General features: G+C 34.5%; 1 protein-coding gene and 1 pseudogene across 2 annotated transcripts in view; both read left to right on the top strand.

Moving 5' to 3' along the window:
- AXIN1 (axin 1) overlaps positions 1-26,223 on the top strand; it is a 166,974-nt gene that overhangs the window by 97,733 nt on the left and 43,018 nt on the right. For both annotated transcript variants that reach the window (XM_031945697.1, XM_031945696.1), the window contains exon 3: positions 10,991-11,131. In XM_031945697.1, the coding sequence (XP_031801557.1) occupies positions 10,991-11,131 (141 nt within the window). The remainder of the gene's footprint in view (positions 1-10,990; positions 11,132-26,223) is intronic.
- On the top strand, positions 21,478-24,424 carry LOC111719376 (annotated as a pseudogene).

Raw genomic sequence — 26,223 nt, 5'->3', positions numbered from 1 at the left:
AGAGCATAAAGAAGATGATGCCAAGTGAATTGGATTTAAGTGAGGGAAGGCTGTTTAAGATCACCTGCCTCACTTTCCCCTCCAAAGCCATCTGGGTCCAGTGGCCAGATATAGATCAGGACAACTGGAGACGTCCCTGATGTAATAGGAGACAGTTGGCTGGTTTAAGCTAAGGTCTTCAGCTGGTCTCAGTTTGACCGAGGCCACACTAATTCAGAGATTAAGGCTAGGTGGCAAGTGAGGCAAAGAATGATCTTCTTTCACCTAGTCCCAAAATATTTTTTTAAATAAATAAATTTGGGATAGGAAGACTCTCCAGGTTTCTGGCCCAAACAGAAATGATTGCTTACTTACATTCACTTTTGAGTGAGGACCCAAAGAATGACCAATTGGGGTTTGACCTAGAATCTGTTGGCAATCAATGAACGTCAAAGTGGTTTGAGTTTAAGGCTCTGTCCTTAAGGAAGAAATATATACAGCAAACCCCAAGATATCTTGATGAGAATTCAGCAATCAAAAAAAAAGTTCTTAAGAGCACTTGCAGGGAAGGGTATGATGCTTTATGTGGACAGAGGGAAGAAGGGAGGGAGGAAGAAAAGAAGAAAGGAAAAGAAGGAATTTCTCAACTGATTAGTTACAATTGGGCCCAAAGTAGGGCAGCTCTACTTACAGAAGCTGTTGTTTGCCCTTCAGTCTCCCAGAGGACTACAGCATCAGGAAAATGATGTTGTAGCATGCAAAATATTCTTAAACTCACTAGACTACACTAATCTGTAAATTCTACCTTGTATTTATCTCCTGCGAGGATGCAGAAGTATTAATGGTGATCACTAGATTTTTGAATCTTTCTGGGTACTTGAGGACTTTATTTTTACCTGTTTAAAAATATATAGAGAATTCCATGGAATTCTACCAATGGTTTACAAAGCTTTCTTCAAAAGCAAACATTTTGGGGCAGCTAAGTGGTACAGTGGATAGAGCACCAGCCCTGAATTAAGAAGGACCTGACTTCAATTCTCATCTTAGACATTTAACATTTTCTAGCTATGTTATCCTAGGCAAGTCACTTAACCCCAATTGCAAAACAAACAAACAAAAAAAGCAAACATTTCATAAAGATGACAATTTAATCCAGTTTATTTGTCAAATGACTTGGTGAGATAAGGTGATTTAGCATTAAATAATTTTTTTGGTTTGTTTTGATGGGGAGCAATAATTTCAGCATAAAATGAAAGCTTCACATAGATTTCATCCTTCAAACATTTAATAAAAAATTGAAACTATTCTTGTAATGCTTAATGTGAACAATTTTTCCTTTTTAAAAGTTGAGCCAGCCCACCTTCACATACTCTATCAATGCTTCAACTCCACTGAACAAATCAGTAGGTAAGCCAGGAAAAGTTAATGCCTTTGTGAAGAAAACTCCTGAGAGTTTTAAATATTAAATATCTGAGATTGTATCTGCCAGCTTTTGTTTGGCATATAGGAGTCTAGGTAACTTAAATGGGATTGGTTTTAGACATACTAAATTTTTAATTGAGTATTGAATGACCTAATCATACACATGAAAATAAAGACACTCTAAACTTGAGGTAGAGAGGAAGTTGTTAAGGAAACAAACATGTAAGATGAAGAGAGAAAAGAATATATTTGCTGATGAAAATAAAATAGATAGGAAAGGCATGAACAGATATGTGTATGTGTAAATGTGTGTTCATGTATATACATACACACATAAACACAATGTAGTTTACGAAAGAAAAAAATGTCCAAACAGGACCTAGAATGGAAAAAAAAAAGTGAGACAAAAAATATATATGTCAGGGTACTTTGTAGCTATATGAATCTGGGCTGTTCTAACTCTGGGGCTTACACTTAAGTGTTTAATTTTTGTAATATTGTATCTAATTAAGAAAAGTTGCTAATGAAAGTGACCTGGTTTTACCCTCTGGTGCTAACCAGAATAAATCTAATCCTTTCATACAAAGACCCTACTAGATGAACTTTGAGGTTCTTTCAAACTCTTAAGAGTCTGGGCAATAAACTATACTTTGTTTTTGTTGTTACTAGATTCACCATAATACTAATTATATAGTGCCTGTTTCTCAAAACTGCTGTCATCTGCTTAAAAATCATCATATATTTATTCAATAGCTGGCATTTATATATATCACTTGAAGATTTGCATAGCACTTTACATGTTATCTCATTTAATATTCATTACAGTATAAATTTAATTGCATTTATTTCCTCCATTTTACTAAGGGGAGAAGAATTCCATTATCAGCTCAGGGTGATATAATTTGAGACATAATTTTTCCAGACTGCATTTCCAGACTATCCTTAAGTCAGAGGTAGGGAACATCCAATTCATTTGCATAATCAGCCTCAGGTGACTATGAGCTGAAGGTCTGATAGAACTTCCCAGTGCTTGAGTTCTAGAAGTTGATATTTTTGTATGGCCTGCAAATGATGTCATAAATATCCAAATGGTTCCTGGCAGAAAAAAGGTTCTCCATTCTTGCTTCATATCATCCATCTTACGTTTGGAAAGGTTCAGGGAAAAAGAGCAAGAAATACTCTTTTAGTTTGTGTGGAGTACTTGAAAAAGAACTAGATAACGCCACTGAAATTCAGAGTTCCTATCCCAGTTGTACCTTTCTTTCATTGTGTGCTTTCATTGTTTTAACTTCCCTGGCCTCTCTTTCTTAGACTAGATAAACACTAAGGTTTCTTCCAACTCTAATAATGTGTTATTCTATGATTCTCAGGTAACCAAAGGTAAAATCTTAATTGTGTATGAGTTTTGAAAGGGGTAAGGAAGGTTTTTTTAAGGGTTGATCTGAAACTATATACCCCTTATGGTTAAGGTGAATCCTGGGCCTTTGTGGCAACCTGCCACTAGGCCTTTTGCCAATAGGAAGTGAATGATTACAATTAAATTTAGTCATGCCGTGTAAATGCCAAAGTGTTTATTCTTTGTCTACCAGAGTTGAAAGAACACACTTGAATAATAATAGCTAATCACAATTCTTATGGAAGTATTATCAGAGTATTATCTTCTACCTTATGCTGCCATTTAATCTTGAAGCAGATATTATTAACCCTATTAGGAATATAAAATTATTTTACATGCTTGTAAACCTGTAAGGTTCAAGCATTATTGTTCAGGAAATAAAATATTGATATTGTATTGATATTGTTCTGTAAGAAATGACCGCAGGATGATTTCAGAAAGACCTGGAGAGACTTACATGAACTGATGCTGAGTGAAATGAGCAGGACCAGGAGATCATTATATACTTCAATAACAATACTATATGATGATCAATTCTGATGGAAGTGGCCTTCTTCAACAGTGAGATGAACTAAATCAGTTTCAATAGAGCAGTAATGAATAGAACGAGCTACACCCAGCGAAAGAACTCTGGAAGATGAGTATGAACTACTACATAGCATTTCCAATCCCTCTGTTTTTGTCCACTTGCATTTTTGATTTCCTTTACAGGTTAATTGTACATTATTTCAAAGTCTGATTCTTCTTGTGCAGCAAAATAACTGTATGGATATGTGTACATATATTGTATTTAACATTTACTTTAACATAAAAAAAAGAAATTTCTTCTTCCCTTCACAACATATATATAGCTGACACAAACTGATAAATGTCATGTTTAAGAATTATTATGGTGCCATATTCAGCATAGCCTGGTACTTCTTAGGATAACATAGTCCCTAAATATGGCTGGTTTTGTGCCAGACTTTTTTCCCCCAGAGTACTTCAGATTTATGAGTCAGTTGTTTTATTTATTAGCATTTAATACCACAGAACTTGGCAACATAAGATAACCGAACCACATATCAGTAAAAAGGAAATGTGACAGCACATTTCATAAGCATGTAACTTGTATGTATAAACTGAAAAGGACCTTATTGATGGTCAGGAAGCTGAGGTACAGAGAGGTAAAATGACTTGCCTGAGATCATACTGATGAGGTCTAGATAAGGGGATACCTAAATGAAATTAGGGATTAATTGAGGCCTGGTGGCAGATTCAGGGTACAGGAAGTCAAATAGAGCTTCCCTGCAACCCCTTTGGATTTGGCACAAGGATTCAGAGTTAAATGAGGTCTAGTGGTGGCGTGAGTCCCCAGTAAAGGAATTTACGGGCCCAAAAAGCTAAATTGATAAAAAGAGGTTTATTATGGGGTTTGGAAGTAAGCTTAAAGTATAGTTAAGGAAATAGGTGAGGATAAAGAGATAAGAGGACGCAGGAGACAGGATTCCAGTGGACAGAGATCCCTGGCATGCCAGGCTGGCATGTTTGGAACCTCTGTAAAGAGAGGATTTCAGTTTGGCTCTTTTATAATGAGAGATATAGCTAAAGGGGCCTGTGGGTGGAGTCCCAAGTTGGCTCCTTGCTGGATTTCAGTGGGGGCTTGAGTTCGCTTGGTGGGTGTTGGGAAACCCAAGCAGATCATTAGAATGGGGGCTGGGACAGCCCAAGTTGGCTCAGATCCTGGTGGAGGCTGGGACAGGCCTGGATCTTCTATTGGAATTCAAAGGGACCAGGATTTGTCAATCAAAGGTCCTAGCTTCCTGGATTGATAATCCATTAGCTAGGAGGGGTTGGGAATCAGAAAGAAAGGAATAAATCAATTCTTAAAAGGACCACAACCCGCATCAATACAACTTTAAAACAGTTACAAAGCCAGGAGGTGAATTTAAGCCTTCAGAATCCAATAAAGTTCTCTTGCCATTACACTGTGTACTCATCTGCATTTTCCATTGGAATGTAGATGCAATTCTATTCCAAAGAATACTCCCTAGCATAAACATTTAGAAATCATGATATTTGGTCTAGATCCCAGAAGCAATATTACTGTGAAGTTCTAACATTTTTATTACACATTGTCATGTTGTTGTTGTACACATTAATGTGATACAAATTAATACTCAACTTTTCTCCCTTTTTTTTCCTAATAAGTGAAGATCAATTTTAAGTGTTTTGCTTTTCTTCCTGTGCACATATTTGATTTATGTTGTACAGGTTTCATCATTGTGTTTGCTCTTACTTAAATTCATTGCCACAAAATTGTGATCGAAAGTAAAGGGAAATTACTGTTCTGTGCACAGTTTACATTTTCATCCTGAAATGTTCAGAAGGTTCAATTCAGAAACCACCTGTCATTCAGAACCACATTTTAATGAGATTATTTTACAAAGCCTAATCTAAAAGAAAGGCTTGATATTGGAAATAAGATTTTTTGAAATGCTAATGTCATTGTATTCTTATGAAAAAAAAAATCTGCACTCCCATTTTCTACCTTTCTTCCTTTACCTCCCCTCAATTACAGTGCAGTGTTTCAGAATGAAAGTGTGTATGAATCAACAGTCTGTCAGAAAATAGAGATGACACATAAAGAGAACTTGGTTGCAAAATTCTGTCATAGTGGATGAGTATAACAGCTGTCTTGGAAGGGAAAAGGATGTCTTCACTGGTAGAGTGGTAAGTTGAGTTGTCCAACAACAGGTGCACTAGAACTTAGGTCATGGCTTACCATTTTATGAGAGAGATCTTCAGATGTAAAGTACTTCTGTTTGAGATTATGTCTGAGTAGAATATGAATAAAGATATAATGACTATACTACAAAAAGGGCCCATTACCTATGTTTAGTTTTCAGTTTAGAAGAGACAGGGTAGAAGATATTACGTTTAGGTCCAGTTCTGAAGTTAAACTTGTCTTGTATTAGCAATTCATTTAACAAAGACTCTTGGTTTTGCCTCTATAAAGTAGAAATAAAAAGATGTAGTACTTACATGACCAACTTGACCAGTTTGTAAAGAAAATACTTTGTAAGTTATGAAATACTATAGCAATGTTAGTTGTTATTTTGATGAGTTATTTTCTGGTATTTCATGAAGTATTAAAGCTCTGCCTCCTAGAATAGTAATACACGCTATTACATGTCAAATATTTCACAGATTGAAGCTTTCTGAGAGTTAACTGACTGGCATGTGCTTGGAGGAGAACTGTTAATTGAAATCACATCTAATTGCTTATGTCACTCTATGAATGCTGGTACTGTTTATAGTTGCTATAGTAAACATACTTTTCCAGGCTATAAGACATTAAAGCTTTTGGTCTCTGTAACAGTATGCCTACCCATTCAGTTTAAGAAGAATTAAAAAGATTATAGAGAAATTATTTTAATGGACAACCTATTTTCAGCTATACCAGTCTCTTTCCTCTTAGCACATGTTCTGCAGTTCCTCACCCTTAGAAGTGTTTAAACTTGCATACAAATTAGAATTCATTTCATGTTGAATTTTGCTATAGATTGGAACTTCATTTCTTGATCTCAAGTATATCATGTAGAAACCATTGAAGGGAATATAAAAATTAAGCAAACAGGAAATGGAAAAAATTTAAAATTTGTATAGCATCATTAAACTTGACTCCATTTTGTTGAATTTTTCGTTACTTGGGAAGTTGTTCTGTTTAAACTATCCTGATGAATAAGATGAAAAATAGATAATGCATTATTGAAATCGTTAGCCCTGAAGAAATGAACATTATTCTTAGAGTTTTTGTTCCGTGGATTTCTTGAACAATAATTTCTTCCTCTTTTGGTTTTGATATTTCTTTTTAAAAATGAAGCTTTAATTTTATCATTTGAACATGAACACTATAGAATTTTAGGGCTAGACTTATTCATTCATCAACCATTTATTAGTTGCCTATCTTACAGAATAATATGCTACATAGTAAGACAGATAATTAACACATGTTTTCCTGACTTTACAGAACTCAAACTTGGGGGGGAGGGGAAGACATGACTATATACATCATAATAGATCTCTTTTCAGATATTTAGAAAATCATATCCACAAGGATTATTTTGTTTGACCCTAGAGAACAAAACAAGGAGGAATATGCAGAAGTTGCAGAAAAGTAGATTTCAGCTTAATGTAAGAATAAAGTTTTCTGATAATCAAAGGTATCCAAAAGTAAAATGGGCTGAATTGGGAGGTATTAAACCCCCTTTCACAAATAGTTTTTGAAGTCTGGTTGAACATTTCTTGGAATGTTCTGGAGGAATTCTTACTAATATGGGCAAGATGGCTTCTGAGAAACCTTTCCAATTCTGAGATCTGTGAAATCTCTACTATGTAATATTATACAGCAAATAAATGTATAATAAATGAGTATGAAGTATTGAATGGTGCTTTTAACAAGAAATAATAATATAATAGTTATTTCAAATTTTTTCTCATTACCTTCTAATATGCTTTTTGAGAGAGTAATTAATGCATAGTATTCACCATCTATGTGTATAAATGTAAGATTATTGTTTGATAATCTTTAATCTTTGTTCTCCCAGAACAATACCTTCACATAGTAAACCCATAGTAAATGTTTCTTGAATTCAATTGAATGTTCAGATTAAATAATACTAAAAGATCTTAACAATTAGCTGGGCTAACCTTATCATTTTTAGAAGGGAAAACTGGAATCTCAGAGAAATTCAGTGATTTGTCCAAGATACAGCTAAGTAGAAGTGACAAACATGGGACTTTTATTTCCTGATGGCATAGATACTGCTTATGGTAACAGCAGTATTGTACATTGTAACATTCTGTCTTAGAAGTGAAACTATAGAAATGGTGTGTACTATAAAATGAGTTCATATATAAATAACTAGAATATTTTAAAATAGATTTTTATTGATAACAATTTGCCTTGACATCACCAGAATTTTCCTGGATATCCTCTCTCTCCCAGAGAATTATCCCATAACAAAAATTAAAAAGGGAAAAAAAATAACAAATATCAAAAAAGTCTGATATTATATACAGTGTGCTATATACTTTTACTCCCCTTATCTGCAAAGAATTGGATGAAGCACCTTATATCTTTTATTTTGGACTGATTCTTTAGTTTGATTTGTGGTGTATCTTTCCATGTGTGTAATTGTAATAACTGTATATTTTCTCAATTATTTCAGTTCTTTTGTGTCTTCTATACTTGGCTATATATGTCATATTCATTGTTTCTTACAACACAGTAATATTCCATATCTTTAAAAAGTTATCTTAACTATACAGTATTGCTTAAATGGCTTCATATTTATGTCTCAAAGTTTTGTTTATTGTTTAAATCACGCCACTGTCATTTTCCAGTGCCTATTGTTCCCCCATAGAGGCCTCTCTTGTAATAAATTAAGTATAATTAAAAACAGCAGATTAATTGTCTCCAACTGAAAATACATCCCATTCAATACCTATTTCGTATTCTATAATTTATTATGGCTTAATGATTGTGCTATAATTATATACCACATATCATATGTCACAGTGCATTCAGCCATTTTGTACCCCCTTTCATTGTAGTACTTTACAATTAAAAAATATTTTTGTAAATCATATTAAGAACAGAAATATCCAGAATCACATGATTATTTCAACAGGTGCAAAAAAATTTTGACTAAAGGTAACATAATGCTCAATATATTACAAAGTGTAGACATAGAGGGAACTTTTTAATGTAAAAAGAAAAGCCAAAAGCCAAAAACAACCATTATATGCAATGGAGATATACTAGAAACTTTCCCAATAAATATAAGAGTAAAGATGCCTTTTCTCTTGCCTCTTCTTTGGTATAGTTCTAAAAATGCTAGGTTTAACATTAAGACTAATGAAATTAAAGACATAAAAATGAACAAAAAGGAGATAAACTTATTCCTATTTGCTTATGACATAATGGTTTATTTTAAAAAACATTTGTAGGAGATAAATGAGACAATTTATGGTGCTAACAAAGTCCAAAAAGCAGTAGTTAAAAGAGCAATTTCAAAATAACTACAAGATGCCTAAAATATATTTTTTTAAATGTTGAGGCATACAAAATATCTATAGATTTAGTTGCAAAGTACATTTTAAGGAAATAAAGAACAATTCAAATCTTATAGCTGGAACAATAATGCCAATATAACAAAAATGAAAATGCCACCAAAGGTAATAATAGTTTTAATACTATATCAATCAGGCTTTCAAAGGAATACTTTATAGAACGTGACAAGAATAATAACAGAATTAACTTGAGAATCAGATCTGAAATATCAAGACAATTAAGGGAGAAATAAAGGGACATCTTTATTTCTCAATAATCTCTCAATTAAATCTCAAACTATGTTACCACTATTATTAAAAACCATTTTGTATTGGTTTTTTAATTTAATTGGTTTGATTAGTAGAACAGAATAGATGAGGGGAAAATTAAAAATAATGAAACTCAACCTCAGATTTAATAAACTCCAAACACAGATTTCATAGAGAAGAACTTCCTATTAAAAGAGAACTGGAAAAATTCTGGCAAAAATTAGGCTTAAATTTACATATTGTATAATAAAATTGAAAAAGGGTATATGACTTTAATATTAAAGATCACACCATATAGAAAAAATTAAAAGAAGCAGACCATCTGCCTTTTACAACTGAAAATAAAAAATGGATTCTTAATCAAACAAGGGATCAGATGATTGATTACAAAAGGTCAAATAAGCTAATTTTGATTACATGAAACTGAAAATCTTTTGTACAAATAAAATCAGTACATCTAGAGTAGGAGAAGACTCTACCACTGGGTTATACTCCAAGGAAGTCATTAATAAAAAGAAAGTCTTCTTACTTATCAAAATATTTACAGCAGTTCTTTTTGTAAATTAGTAACAATATTTAGATTCCTATCAATTGATAAATGGCTAAACTAATTGCAATACATTAATGTAATGGAATACTACTGTATTTTAATAAATAAGTGCAAGTAAACATGAAAAGATTTACAGTATATTACAGAACCAAAAAACAATATACATAATTACTATAGCAGTATAAATGGAAAAAATACAAAAAGTCAAAATTGAATATTGCAAAATTACAAGCAACAAACAAAGAAAGATATAAGATACCTTTACTTACTTCTTGGCAAAGGTGGTAAGTAATTGAGTACAGAATATTTTCAATCAATTTGCTGCCCTTTGCCCCCTCTTCTTCCTCTTTGTCTTAAAAATATTATTCATACATGACATTTATATATATATATATATGGGTTGATAGGGTAAAAGAATTCTGAAAGAAATTCTGGTGATAGGTTTATTTTTTTTAAGTTATATGATAATTTATTATATATTTAAAAGGAATAGCAAATTGTACATAATAGATTTGCAGTTTCATATACAAACATCTTTTTAAAAAATTCTACTGTGTTACAGAAATGTTGATTTCATTTCATAAATTAAAAATAAAACAAAATATACTTTTTAAAAACCCTAGGAAAATGGGTAGAAGTCCCAAAGAGGCATATATCAAGGTGATATCAGGAAAAACTTCATAACAATTAGAACTGTCCAGAAGTAGATTGGGCTTGACTGCCTTGGTGAGTTCCCTCTTCTTGGAGAAGTCTTCAGACAATTTAGTGAACTACTTATTGAGTATGTTATTGTTGAGTTTCCTTTTGTGTGTTGAGTTTGTTTAGGTAGTCACTGAAGTGCAGAGCTTCCCACTCCAAATTTCTGCAATTCTGTGATTCTGACATTTATTAGGTGTGTAATATAGGGCAAGTCACTTAATGTTTTTGAGTCTGTTTCCTCATTTATAAGATGGAGATAACAGTGGCACTCACTGTATTAAATAATCCTCACATGGATTTGTGATCTCAAGAGTTCTTCCTATCAATGCATATCATCATTTAGCTTCGGTGTTTTTTTAAAAAAAACCCTAAAAGATATCAATGAGATGTTTTTGGGTATATGGTACTATTCTCTTACCTTTGATATTTTTATAGCTTTCTTTCTTGGTCATTTGTGAAACTACCAATATTTGAATGAAATTTTGCTTATTAATTACTGGAAGTACTGTTATAACAGCTGTGATTCTTAGGAAGTTCTCAAAGGTAGGATGACTAAATTTGAAATTTTTCTTTTACAGGCATGGTTCATGGAGGGAACCTGTCAACCCTTACTATGTCAATTCTGGTTATGCCCTTGCACCAGCCACCAGTGCTAATGATAGCGAACAGCAGAGTATGTCCAGTGATGCCGACACAATGTCCCTCACTGATAGCAGTGTGTAAGTCATTTTAATTTCTTTTGTAAATGAAACATCATCAAAATTCTTATTAAAGTACTGTATGGCTCCCTTTTGCATGACTCAATTTGTTTACTCAGTTGTCTTGTTACCATATTTTTATATTGATGTCATATGTGTATTTGTGAACATCTTCCATTTGATTAATGGAGAGTCAGATTTAAGTTTATGCATTTGATATTTCCCATTATATGAGTCTTTTTTAGCTACACTTTGATCTAGTAACTACATTGTAGTGTAGTTTCAACATTTGTTGTTCATTATGAAGTTTCAAGGATCTTTATTAGGTAAATCCTTACATTTTATTAGAAATTACTGATATTTCAGAACATAAGCCTAAAGGAATTTGTCCCAATCTACTAAATACAAAACTAAATAGTTACCTAAAGAATTAACTTAAATCAGGCTCCTTCCTACTGACCAGATTGCTTTACCAACTTATCCTGTACTCTAAAGTTCCTTTATTTTGAAGGATAATAAAAGTCTTCTCGATGAGCCTCTTAACACTCTATAGGAACATTTTAATAAATAGTAACATTCAAAAAAGTTAAAATTGTTTTCTGAAATTCCTACATTACTGGCTCCCACAACAGATTTCTTCCAAGAACAGAGATTGCATGCAGGTCTAGAAATGCCAAGGGCATGATGTGGCATAGCACGTTGGGCACTAGAGTGGAGTCAGGAAGGTGCCAGCACTTCCCAGCCAAGTGACATTGGGCAAGTCTTTTAAACTCTGTCTACCTCTATTTCTTCTTTTGTAAAATGGGCATAATAATACAAGCTCCCAAGATTATCGTAAGGATGAAATAAGAGCATATCTGTAGGGTGTTTTGCAAATCTTAATGAGCTATATAAATGTGAAGTGTAAAAAAATTACTCACATTCAAGAGAAGTATGCTATATCTTTACTTCTCATTTGGAGTTAAAGGTCAGTTTCATTAATTGGGCACCGTATTTGGCCATGAGTCTTAAAGGGAATGTGGCTATTCCATCCAGTCAGACTATTCTTTTCACATTGTCTTTCCAAACACTGTTTTCTCAATGAAATTTTTATATATGTAATCATGTGTATAATAAACATAAATAACTTGGTGACTCTAAGCCTATTTAAGAATCTTTATTAAGTTGTTTGAAAGCATTGGTCCTAAGTGACTTCCACCAGTTTTAAACTTTCCATATCATTTGTTTCTTTTTACTATCCCTACTTCATGCTAAATGCTATCACTTTCCTCCCTCTTTCCATGCTCCCCCCTGCCCCCCAGCTGCTTTGTATGGTTCTGTTGCTTTGATCATCTTATTTTCAGCAGTAGCTAAAAAAAGATCAAGCCGGCAGAAATCGGGGTTGCTAAAGGGAAAGGGCATTCTTTGCTCATTTGACCACATAACTTTTATTATGATTTGGCTCAAAGGAAGAAAATACTTTTTTTTAGACATATTCATGGTGGCTTTTTTAATGCAGACTAGAAAAAAAGCCAACTGCTTCTCTGAGTAAATGCAGGAGCTAGCAATAGATAATATTTCCAGCTCTAGAATCCCAGAGTATTTTCTCTTCTACTTAATAATAAACACAGATATAGAACGACAGGTTTTAATTACAGAGTTCAAACTTTTTAAAAAGAGGACCAGATATTTTGTTGTTTTATCCCAAGTTCAAATGCCAATTCCTTTAAATGCCTGGATTTTATTTTATATTATTAAAAGGCAAATGCCAGATAAACACTGATATATCAGAATCACAGAATCCAAGTAAAATAATACATCAAAATCAGACATCTTTGTTGAGGGGAAGAAAGGGGAGCATATTTTAATAAATAATAGACAGATTCATATAGATAGTTGTTAGAATCATTGATTTTTTAAAGAACAAGATACACTAGTCCAATCTACTCGTTTCACAGGCAAGGAAATTGAGCCCCAGATAAGGGGAAGTGACTTCTCTAGATCACATTGCTAACTAACATCAGATTTAGTATTTAAGATCCAGTTCTTCTGATTCCCATTCTAGAGTTCCTTCTACTTTGCCACAACTTTGTTAGCTCAATTTTTCTTTTTTAAGTATGTGGAAATTATTGGAATAGTTAAAGCAAAAGGACATTTTTTCCTCCCTCTTTTATAATCCTGTCAAATAAACTAGTCCAGCATTCTGCTGAAGCTAGCCTGTTTAATGTCTCTTCAAGAGAGTTAATATTGTTAATGCTATTAAAAAGTTTCAGCTTCAATTCTTAATTGAGGTTAATAACTAATTTCATTTATAGAGGACTGATAGTTTCTATAGAAATAGACCTGTTTCACAAAATGAATCTTAGAATGCTTTTTAGGTCAGTATTATTTCATAATATTTATTGATATATTTCTTTTTTTTTTTTTTTTTACATGACCAAACTGTAATTTTGCTGTACAAAAAGAATCAGGCTCTGAAATATTGTACAATTAGCTTGTGAAGGAAATCAAAAATGCAGGTGGGCATGAATATAGGGATTGGGAATTCAATGTAATGGTTTTTAGTCATCTCCCAGAGTTCTTTCTCTGGGCGTAGCTGGTTCAGTTCATTACTGCTCCATTGGAAATGATTTGGTTGATCTCGTTGCTGAGGATGGCCAGGTCCATCAGAACTGGTCATATTGATATATTTCTAATGAAGAATCAGTTGAGCCCATAATGGAACAAGAGATGAAGAAATTGGACTGACTTAAATGTGAGAAATTATTCAGGGCTTTCAATATTCCAAGTTTTTCAGTGCCACAAATCTGTCTTTATAACATCAATGTTTTGCTAATACTATATGGCAGTAAATCATGGTAACATTATAACCATAGAAGAATTAACCTACAACTTAGCTGAAAGAGCTTCAAGAAGTGGCATTAAATATTTAAGAAATGTAAATTGTTTAGTCTTCTAACAAAAAAGTGAACAACATATAGTCAATTTGAAGGGAATGTTCATACTCCAAAGATTCCTCTCTCCCTGCCTTCCTCCTTTCCTCCCTCCCTCCTTCCCTTCCTTCCTTCCTTCCTCCCTCCCTGCCTCTCTCCTTCTTTCCTTCTTTCCTTCCTTCCTTCCTTCCTTCCTTCCTTCCTTCCTTCCTTCCTTCCTTCCTTCCTTCCTTCCTTCCTCCACCCCCTTCTGTTAGTCCTCTGGACACATCTTTCATGGAGTATTGGTGGAGAAACATGAACAATAATTTCTCTAGATGAAAAGGTATAGAAAAATTTTAGCCTTCATTGTTAGAAGGGCAATATCCATGAAATCATGTATAAATCTACTAAAACATAATAAAAGGGTTCGTGTCATTTACCAATTAGCTTTTTATTCATTGGACCATATGTTAGAAGAATGTTCTTCGGTGAATTATTGTAATCATCTTCTAATTCATCTGTCATACAAATCCGATGTACTTAGAGGCAGTTAGGCAGTGCAGTGGATAGAATATGCATCTGGAAACAGGAAAACTTAAGTTAAAATCCAGCCTCAAACATTATAAGCTATGTGACATTAAGGAAGTTTCTTAAACTCTGTTTACCTCAATTTCTTCAACTGTCCAACAGAAATAACAGTAGCACTTACCTTCCAAGTTTGTCGGTAGACTCCAGTGAGATAATATGTGTAAAGTTCTCTGTAACTTCTTTGGCACACTATACAAATGCTAGCAATCATCATTATCATCATCATCACTTTAATACTACTTGTACTGAAGCGATAGAAAGCAAATCTATCCCAGTTCTCAGTAAGAAACATTTTTACTTCTGTCTAGAATCTCTTCATTTTCTGGGCCTCTGAGGTTTAATTTTTGGTATATTTAGAAGTACATGAAAAATGTAGAAGCTTATGTCCAAGTGAGATTGAGTGACTGGGTTCTTTTATCTCTTTCTGCATTTATTGATTAGTAGTTTTTTGCATTCTTTTGTTGGAATGGAGCCATGGGTATGTCATTCCTTTCTACTTCTGCATCCAGAAGATGACTTAGTGTCAAAGTGAGAACCTGTAAGAAAGAATTTTATTTATTGCAAATACTAAAGGTCATTTAGGAGTAATTTTTGCCCTCCCTAACATTTCATCTATGTCAGTATGGTGTAGTAGTAAAAAGAACACTTAGTAAGCCATATAATTTTGGTCATGCCTCTCTAGATTTATTTTTAAATAGTTATTACTTTTATAATCTGTTTCACCAGAATATTAATGAGGATCACATAGACTATCTACTCAAATGGAAAAACCACACTTGAACCTTCCTGCCTTCCACCCAATTTGGATCACATGAAATCTGAACATAGACAGTAATTGTTATTTTAATATCATCAGACACAGCTTTACCCTCACTATTGGCACTGCCAACTTGAAATGACTGTCTTGCATTCCCATTCCTATTCTGATCTCTTACTGGTTTCACTGGAAAATTTTAATGCAAGAATGGCTTTCATCCCTAGTGAAAACAATTGGGTTAAGTGATAGGAAGAGATCATAGGAATAATTTTACCACCAGTAGAAGTATGTACTTTGCTCCTTGATTTGAAATTCATTTCCTACTTAAAGATAGAAATAGTTGATTCCAGAATTTGTGATGACCATGTATTTTAAAATCAGCCAGAATCAGGAATTCAAATTAAGGGAAAATCTTCAATCTGTATTCTTTTTGAGGTGAAGTGGGATTGTGATAGCAATATGGGCAGTTGCGACAGGACCCAGCCAGCAGAGGTGAAAGGGGGATCGCAATAGCAATGTGAGCAGTTGTGACAAGAAGCCAGCCAGCCGTCTCTTTCCGCTCCTCTCTCCACCCCTCTGCCTCCACCCACCAAAATCATTATTTCCTATACAACATAGAAGGACTTGCACAAAGAATGGGCGGGGGCCATTCTTTCTCCAAGCATATATATATTAAATAGAGTATGGTCCAGTTACTATTTAGCCTCACGTGCTTGGGGCCTCAGTGCATCAACTCGAGCTTCAGCCCATTACATCTCCCGCTTTCTTTTATTTTAGAACACAGGTGGTCATGCCATCCCTGACTCCTCAGGGAGGTCAGAGTCCCCAAAGGGAGGTGATCACACCTTCCCTGACTTCTCAGGAAAGGAGGTGAAAGCAGCAAAAAGGAGGTGATCACGACCCCCCCCCCCGACTTCTCAGGAAGGGAGGTGAAAGCACTAAAAAAAAAAGGAGATGATCACGCCCTCCCTGACATCTCAGGAAGGGAGATGAAAAACAACAAAGGGAAGTGGGGGTAGCTAGCGGGTTTCTGGGCTGAAGGGTCTTATTATGCACAAACCCATCAGCATGGGAGATATTACACAAGCACATAGCAATAATGCAGAGGCTATTAGTGATGACCCTCCCCTCAGTCTGTGCAGGCTCGATGTGGTGTAACAAACATAATTTGTACATGCAAGTAGCAGAATAGCAAACAATATAAATCAATATGGTGTTGTAAAAGATCGCCAGAAGTCCTAGAAGGAGGGTATGTAAACAACAGTCACACATACATATGCCTTCTTCAGCAGCCAAGAGATAGTCCAAAACCAATCTATTGTCCCTTGCTTCACATGTCAGGGAATCCAATGATCCCCCCAAGTTTTTGAAGTCCTGAAAAAGTCTTTTTATGTGTTGGGGAATCCAATGATTCCAGCAGATTTTGAAGTCCTGTAACAGTCTTATCATTTCTCAGAGAATCCAGTGATTCCTGAGGGTTTTCAAGTCCAACAATTTTCGATGTCCATGAGTCAAACGCCATAACTGCCATGCTCTTTCAATGGTGAGCACAATCAGCACCAGAACTACCCGATATTTCTTGGGTCTTCTCCTTCATTTCAAGGGTCTGCTCTGTCTCTCTGCGATGGACAAGGCGAATATGGCTTGTTGGCACCCATCTGACTCCTTCTCCACCTGTAGAGATACAAGCAAACCCTCTCCCCCAAGCAGTTAGCCTATCTGGTCCCTTCCATTCACCACTTTTTGGGTCTCTCCACATCCCCTGGCGATTATCTAAAGATAATGGACACTGCCCTTCTGGTGGGTTATAAAACTTGTCTGCTGGAGCCAGTGCATCTTTGTCAAAAATCAAGAAGTTAATAATATAAAGAGTTAGATTTAAAAGTTCTCTAGGGTTACCTGTGGCTCCCCCTTTCTTTTGTTTTTGGAGGAGCATCTTAATGTCTCTATTTCTCCTCTCTACTATTGCCTGTTCTTGAGGATTAAAAGGTATGCCAGTGGTGTGTAAAATCTTATACTGTGCACAAAAGTGTGCAAAATGTTTGGAAGTATATGCAGGACCATTGTCTGTTTTTATTGCTTGTGGCACACCCATAATGGCAAATGCTTGTGTGAGGAATTCAGTGACCACTCGGGCTGTCTTTTTTGCTGCTGCTTGCAATTGCAGAATTGGGTTTCACAAAGTTCATTTTTAAATGTCACAAAGCTAAAAAGGTAGTCATGGTAGTGGATGCCCCAGAGTAGTTGTTTTCCAAGTTTGGTAACCAAATTAGCTAAGCTATCCTAGGAAAAGAATGAGAGAGAGGTAGGATAACTGGGAAGGGTGTAGCAGCAAAGAGGAGACAAGATAGAGTTAACCATCCACATTAACTTCTTTCTCAACTTCTTAAAATCTTTTTAAATTCTTGGGTTTGAATAGACTCAGTTTCCACCATTATATCATTATTGAGAAACAATGTTTTATAATAATAAAAAAAAGTACTTGCTTGCAGTTCCAAAGACTTGGTTTCAAGTTCTAGCTCTATTATTTTATTAGTTGTGAGCCTTTGAACAAAATTTTAACACCGCTGGTTTAAGTAACACACTACATATTTCATAGGATTTTGAGGAAAGTGTTTTGTAAACTGTGAGATACTATAAAAATATAGTTTATTGTAGTATTAACTATTCCCTGGTATCTTCTTAATTTTTTCTTATTGCTTAAGAACTTAAGTGGGAAAAAAAAAAAGGGAAGCTAAAAGATAGCAACTGAAGGACATCAAATTATTCAGTGGAGAGTTTTCCCTGAACATGTTTCCAACTTTTTCAGATTTTTTGCTATTAAAGATAACTAAGAGAAAGTTAATTAAAAAGTTAGAACTTTGTATTACATTAGTTTCATTTCTTCTTTCCTGCCCCCAGATTTTTTTTACAGTGCAGTTTAGTGGGGATAAAATTAAAGTGCTTATCTTTGACTTTGCTTCCTCTAGTTGAATTGGCATTGAGCTTTGAATGAAGGAATGTTCCAAGTTCAGAGGTGGCACTAGGGAATCTAGTTAAAGTCACATCAAAGAGAGCTCAGCAGGGCTGAACATGTGTTTTGAAGCTGGATAGATTAGAGGCCATTATCAGTCTTTCATTACTGTGCTCTGAACAAAAGTCTGCTCTTTCCACCCAGACAGAAGGTACAGAGAATGTATTATTTAAAAAAAAAAAAAAAAAGAAAGAAAGAAAAAACTTAGCAGCACCCTAGTTGCCAATGAAAGTTACTTTTCCAGTAAATATACAATTGGCCCAAATATACAAATTGACTCCTTTGGTTCACTTCCAACATGTATATGTTAGAAACTGCACTTTTATTTGATAATTCTAATAGATGAAATAATTCTTTTGTGAAAATTGTAAAAATTTCATTAAATTCCATTTCATTGACCATTGTTGTCATACATTCAGTAGGAATTATTGTTGTGATTTTGTATTGCATTAATTTTTTCTTTTAAATAACAACTTTTGGCAAGAAATAATGTCATTTTAGTAGCCAAAGTTGTCCTCAGTTCAGTCATTTTTTAGTCATGTCCAACTCTTCATGACCCCATTTTGGGTTTTCTTGGCAAAAATACTGGAGTTGCCAGTAGCTTCTTCAGTTTATTTTACAAATCAAGGAAACTGAGGCAAACAGGATAAAGTGACTTGCCCAGAGTCACACAGCTAATCCTTGTCTGAGAATAGGTTTGAATAGATCTTCCTGATTCTAATCCTGGCAGTTTATTTGCCCCCAAATCCTCCAAGCTTTCTATTATTCTAATGACCTTTAATAATTAATAACAGTTCAAAATTCATGCTTTGCAAAGTGCTTTTTTTTTTTTTTTTTACAATACCCCATGAGGTTTATAAATCATATTTTGTCCTAATTTTATAGATTTAAAAACATGTGACTCAGGGTTATAAGCACCTTGGGTCAGTCACAAAACTAGTAAGTTACTGAAGATGACATTCAAGCTAGTTGGTCTTCACTGCTATTTCTCTTTCTCTCTACCACTTTTTGCTAACTTGTTCAGTCTACCCCTTTGAGTTAGTACATGGAGGTTTAGTTTGCTTATATTCTATCATTAGGAAAAATATCCTTCAGACCTTAAGGCACCATATAAATGACATTCTTTCTGTCATTATTATTCAGAATCTTATAAAGCTTATTCTTTTTTACTAGATAGATATTCCTGCAGTCTTTTATTAATTTCTTGTTATTAACCATATCTTTTCCTAGAAATGCAATTTTGCTCTTATATTTAAAGCTTTAACCATTTGAAATTGTCTATAGACAGAGCTTCTTCCCACCCTCCCTGACCTCTGACTTGGAAAGAAAATCGCACATTGAGAAAAATATATACTGGCAGAATTTCACTAGAAAGACAAAATGCACCTGAATGACACTCTAGGCATTGTGCAGTGATGATTTAGTAGGTGATTTAAACAGCATTCCAAATACAGTGTTCTTTTGTTCTTTAAATAGTTTTAGAGACAATTTTCTGATTGTATTAATTCTGAGAAGGCCATGTATTGGGCTTATGCATTTTATTTATCTATCTATTTTTTTAAATGTGATATCGCCAGTTTTGGTAAGCCTTTCATTGGTAGTGTGAAATCCTTTTCCCATATTCTCTAAATGCTGCATCTTAAATACTGTCATTGCTTAAGAGACAGTTTTATTTATAGTTGTGCAGAAATGCAACTTGTTTTTAAAATTTCTATATCCAATGATATGTGGTTAAATTACCTTATATGTTTCACAAAAAGAAAAACATTAATAGGAATTTCTGTCAGAAAAATTTCAATGGAATTTAGATGGGTTTTGCATACATTTAAATTTATGTCTTAGTTTTCAAAATCTTTTTAATGTGCAGCCCATTTAAATTACCTCATTTTTTTATTTGTCATTTCTTTATATTTTCTTTTTTTATTATAGCTTTTTATTGACAACATATGCATGAGTAATTTTTTCAACATTGTCCTTTACACTCATTTCTATTCCAACTTTTCCCTTCTCTCCTTCCATCACCTCCCCTAGATGGCAGGCAGTCTCATACATGTTAAACACGTTAAAGTATATCTTATAAATGGTTAAAGGATATGAACAGACAATTCTCAGATGAAGAAATTGAAACTATTTCTAGTCATGTGAAAAGATGCTCCAAGTCATTATTAATCAGAGAAATGCAAATTAAGACAACTCTGAGATACCACTACACACCTGTCAGATTGTCTAAGATGACAGGAAAAAGTAATGATGATTGTTGGAGGGGATGCGGGAAAACTGGGACACTGATACATTGTTGGTGGAGTTGTGAACGAATCCAACCATTCTGGAGAGCAGTTTGGAACTATGTGCAAAAAGTTATCAAACTGTGCATACCCTTTGTTCCAGCAGTGTTTCTACTGGACTTATACCCTAAAGAGATACTAAAGAAGGGAAAGGGACCTGTATGTTCCCTGTTTGTAGTGTCTAGAAACTGGAAAATGAAGGGATGCCCATCAGTTGGAGAATGGCTGAATAAATTGTGGTATATGAATATTATGGAATATTATTGTTATGTAAGAAATGATCAACAGGAAGATTTCAGAAAGGCCTGGAGAGACTTACATGAACTGATGCTGAGTGAAACAAGCAGGGCCAAGAGATCATTATATACTTCAACAACAATACTATATGATGATCAATTCTGATGGACTTGGCCATCCTCAGCATGATCAACCAAATCATTTCCAATGGAGCAGTAATGAACTGAACCAGCTACACCCAGTGAAAGAACTCTGGGAGATGACTAAGAACCATTACATTGAATTCCCAATCCCCATATTTTTGCCCACCTGCATTTTTTATTTCCTTCACAGGCTAATTGTACAATATTTCAGAGTCTGATTCTTTTTCTACAGCAAAATAACAGTTTGGTCATGTAAACTTATTGTGTATCTAATTTATATTTTAATATATTTAACATCTACTGGTCATCTTGCCATCTGGGAGAGGGGGTGGGGGAAAGAGGGGAAAAATTGGAACAAGAGTATTGTATTTAAGATATACTTTATTTTTTATTTTTTTTAAATTGTATTCTTCTTGATTCTACCTATTTCACTTTACATCAGTTCATGTTAGTTTTTCTATATTTTTCTGCATTCTTACAAAAAATTTGTAAGAATATTATTTCTTGGGGGAGTGAGCCCATTGTGTGTGTGGGAGATCAGTGGACTGCTGTCACCACTCTGGGTGATACTGCCTCAGACCTGAATGGCTGTTGATTGTTACTACCAGAGACTGCGGGGCTGGACCCCTGGGCCCTCAGAGAATGGGAGCCTGTCTTCTTCCTAGCACCAGCTAGAGATGAAGTGAAAGAAGCTGCTGATGAACTCAGAGCAGAGTCAACCAGATCATAGACTTCCACGGGAGCAAGAGTGCCACAGAAGTGAACTCGGAATCAAAGCAGTGTGACACTGATAAGCTGAACTGAACTCCCTCCCTGTTCCTTTACTTTCATATCAAATGGTGTTAGGTGATTCAAGTAGCACAGGAACAGTGGACCACCAGAATGGGACCACAGAGATCAAAGGAATACATTTGGTAGTTTAAAAAGATTCTTTAATCAATCCATTTGATGGTAACCTTGAACAACATCATCAAAAAAAAAAAAAAGGGCGCATCTTATAACTGAAATTATCCAGAGAAACTCCCACTTAGAACAGTATCTTTGAATATTTGATGAAGCAGTGAAGTTAAGAAAACAGTTGATTAGTGAGAAATCTAGTCAAGAGAATGGAAGTACAGGGGAAGAATTTTATATTTTTCAAATTTTTAGATTGGTGGAATGTGCTCTTCTTATCCTTGGAGTTCAGACTTTTTTTTTTTTTTTTTTTTTTTTAATTTAATAGCCTTTTATTTACAGGATATATGCATGGGTAACTTTACAGCATTAACAATTGCCAAACCTCTTGTTCCAATTTTTCACCTCTTACCCCCACCCCCTCCCCTAGATGGCAGGATGACCAGTAGATGTTAAATATATTAAAATATAACTTAGATACACAATAAGTATACATGACCAAAACGTTATTTTGCTGTACAAAAAGAATCAGACTCTGAAATATTGTACAATTAGCTTGTGAAGGAAATCAAAAATGCAGATGGGCATAAATAGAGGGATTGGGAATTCAATGTAATGGTTTTTAGTCATCTCCCAGAGTTCTTTTTCTGGGCATAGCTAGTTCAGTTCATTACTGCTCCATTAGAAATGATTTGGTTGATCTCGTTGCTGAGGATGGCCTGGTCCATCAGAACTGGTCATCATATAGTATTGTTGTTGAAGTATATAATGATCTCCTGGTCCTGCTCATTTCACTCAGCATCAGTTCGTGTAAGTCTCTCCAGGCCTTTCTGAAATTATCCTGTTGGTCATTTCTTTTTATTTATTTATTTATTTATTTTTATTTAATAGCCTTTTATTTACAGGATATATGCATGGGTAACTTTACAGCATTAACAATTGCCAAACCTCTTGTTCCAATTTTTCACCTCTTACCCCCCAACCCCCTCCCCTAGATGGCAGGATGACCAGTAGATGTTAAATATATTAAAATATAAATTAGATACACAATAAGTATACATGACCAAAACGTTATTTTGCTGTACAAAAAGAATCAGACTCTGAAATATTGTACAATTAGCTTGTGAAGGAAATCAAAAATGCAGGTGTGCATAAATATAGGGATTGGGAATTCAATGTAATGGTTTTTAGTCATCTCCCAGAGTTCTTTTTCTGGGCATAGCTAGTTCAGTTCATTACTGCTCCATTAGAAATGATTTGGTTGATCTCGTTGCTGAGGATGGCCTGGTCCATCAGAACTGGTCATCATATAGTATTGTTGTTGAAGTATATAATGATCTCCTGGTCCTGCTCATTTCACTCAGCATCAGTTCATGTAAGTCTCTCCAGGCCTTTCTGAAATTATCCTGTTGGTCATTTCTTACAGAACAGTAATATTCCATAGTATTCATATACCACAATTTATTCAGCCATTCTCCAACTGATGGACATCCATTCAGTTTCCAGTTTTTAGCCACTACAAAAAGGGCTGCCACAAACATTCGTGCACATACAGGTCCCTTTCCCTTCTTTATAATCTCTTTGGAATATAATCCCAGTAGTAACACTGCTGGATCAAAGGGTATGCACAGTTTGATAACTTTTTGAGCATAGTTCCAAACTACTCTCCAAAATGGTTGGATTCGTTCACAACTCCACCAACAATGCCTCAATGTCCCAGTTTTCCCGCATCCCCTCCAACAATCATCATTATTTTTTCCTGTCATCTTAGCCATTCTGACAGGGAGTTCAGACTTTTGTATGCAAATAAATATTCATCCATATTTGATCCAAGTCTTACTTTGAAACTTGCATTCATGGAATTATGTAACTACTTCCCAAAGAGTGAAAAGAAAGTGAAGACAACAGTACTAACTGCTGTACTTTTATTGTCTGGAATCTCAGCTAAAGTAATCATTCATTCCATGCATATCTATAGCAAAAAGGAAAATGTTTTCAGACTTTTTTGTGTACTTTTTCACTTTAATCTTACACCATGAACTGCTTGTTTTGGGGAACTCTGAAATTCCTTGAAGTCTATAGAACCCAAAAGAATATCTTATTAAAGCCAATTTTCTGTTCTTTGCTAGTCTAAGGGAAAGAAGCCAGTTTATATTTTTATAATATTATTACTTGATAGGAGTTGTAAAACCACTAGATTATGAATGCAATAGTAGGATCGGTCATACTAGTCCTGAAATGAAAAATAGAGTAAAAATGCCATTCGTTTATTTGTTTTACTTAATTAGAAGGTGTATCTGTTGCCCTTGCCTGCATTCTTTTTGGCCCATGATATCATGACTAAAGTCTTTGTGCTCTTTGCAAAACTGTTATATGTTGCCTTAGCCATCTCTAAGAATGCCTTCTTGTATTTGTTTTTCCTTCTCTTAAAATAAATGAGTCCCTACTGGACTCAAAGAGATATTTAAAAAGGGAAAGGGACCTGTATGTGCAAAAATGTTTGTGGCAGCCCTTTTTGTAGTGGCCAGAAACTGGAAATTGAATGGATGCCCATCAATTGGAAAATGACTGAGTAAATTGTGGTATATGAATGTTATGGAATATTATTGTTCTGTAAGAAATGACCAGCAGGATGAATACAGAGAGGCTTGGAGAGACTTACATGAACTGATGCTAAGTGAAATGAGCAGAACCAGGAGATCATTATTTACTTCAACAACAATGCTATATGATGATCAATTCTGATGGACGTGGCTCTCTTCAACAATGAGAAGATCCAGATCAGTTCCAATTGATTAGTAATGAACAGAACCAGCTACACCCAGTGAAAGAACACTGGGAAATGAGTGTGGACCACAAGATAGAATTTGTACTCTTTCTGTTATTGTTTGCTTACATTTTTGTTGTTTTTTTTTTTTTTCCCAGATTATTTTTACCTTCTTTCTAAATCCGATTTTTCTTTTGTAGCAAGACAACTGTACAAATACATATACATATATTGTATTTAACATATACTTTAACATATTTAAAATGTATGGGACTGCCTGCCATCTAGGGGAGGGGGTGGAGGGAAAGAGGGGAAAAGTTGGAACAGAAGTTTTTGCAACAATCAATGTTGAATCGTTTTGTCAATAAAAAGCTATAATAAAAATAAATAAATGAGTCCCTCATATATATGAATTTTTTTTAAAAAGAATATTATTTCTTCACTGGGTTGTAAGAATAATTTCTTATAGCACATGATATTCCATAACATTCATATGTCACAATTTGTTCAGCCATTCATTCCTCAATATATCAATCAAGGAGTATTTTTTGAAGTGTAAAAGATAAGGAAAAAGAGAGTCCTTGCCCATAAGGAGCTAACATTCTAATGGGGGAAGACCATGCATAAAAAGAAGCTAAAAATATAGGAGCAGGAAAGATTCATCTGGGCATGAGATCAGATGCAGAACTGGGAGAAGAATGAAAGGATGATTAGCCTGAGGCCTCCTTCCCAAATGGAAGCTCTAGGAGGACTTCACCAATGTGAGAAAGTTACCTTGATGGATTAAAGGGTATGCTAGTGTGAAAGGCAACTTAAGACACATAGACAAAGCCCAGAGAATCCAGTTAATGGACAATTATCTACTTTGGTTCCAGTTCTGTGCTACCATAAAAGTGCTGCTATAAATATTTTGATATAAATGGAAACTTTTGTTTTGTCACTGACTTCCTTGGGATATATGCCTAGTAATATCAACTGATTTCTTCTTAACTTATATCCCTCATATTTCAGATTTGTATTAAATTTATCTTAATAAATGTTCCTTTGTTCCTATGTTATAAAATCCTTAGACGCTATATCTCAACAGCATACTTTGCACAGAGACATTTAATAAACTTGTGTTGAAAGGGGTGTTGAAGGTGACTCAACACAGAAAATTAATCATTTTTGTACCCATATAGTCTGATTAATGTTTATCCTTGGCCTTGATTACTCTTAGATAGATGTAATATTCCTTCCAATGATAAAAATTAAAATTTATCCACTGGTCTGCATCCATTGCATTTCTTATCAATGTCATCGTCCTGGTAGTTTGTCACAAGGAGTTCATTCAATGTATCTGAGAGCAGGAAGTAGGAATAGAAAATGGTGAGAAGTTGCCTTCCCTTTTTTTTTTTAAATTGCAAGAATGTGTGTGTGTGTGTGTGCGTGTGTGTTTGTGACACACAGTTCTTTGATGACATCCTTTACTCTGTTTCTTCCTCATAATTCCTTGTTTTTAATGTGTTACAGCCTTCTCATGCCCGATACATGCT

This window comes from Sarcophilus harrisii, chromosome 1 (genome assembly GCF_902635505.1).
Source record: "Sarcophilus harrisii chromosome 1, mSarHar1.11, whole genome shotgun sequence".
NCBI classification, from domain to species: Eukaryota; Metazoa; Chordata; class Mammalia; order Dasyuromorphia; family Dasyuridae; genus Sarcophilus; species Sarcophilus harrisii.
This window is presented reverse-complemented; position numbering and strand designations above follow the sequence as displayed.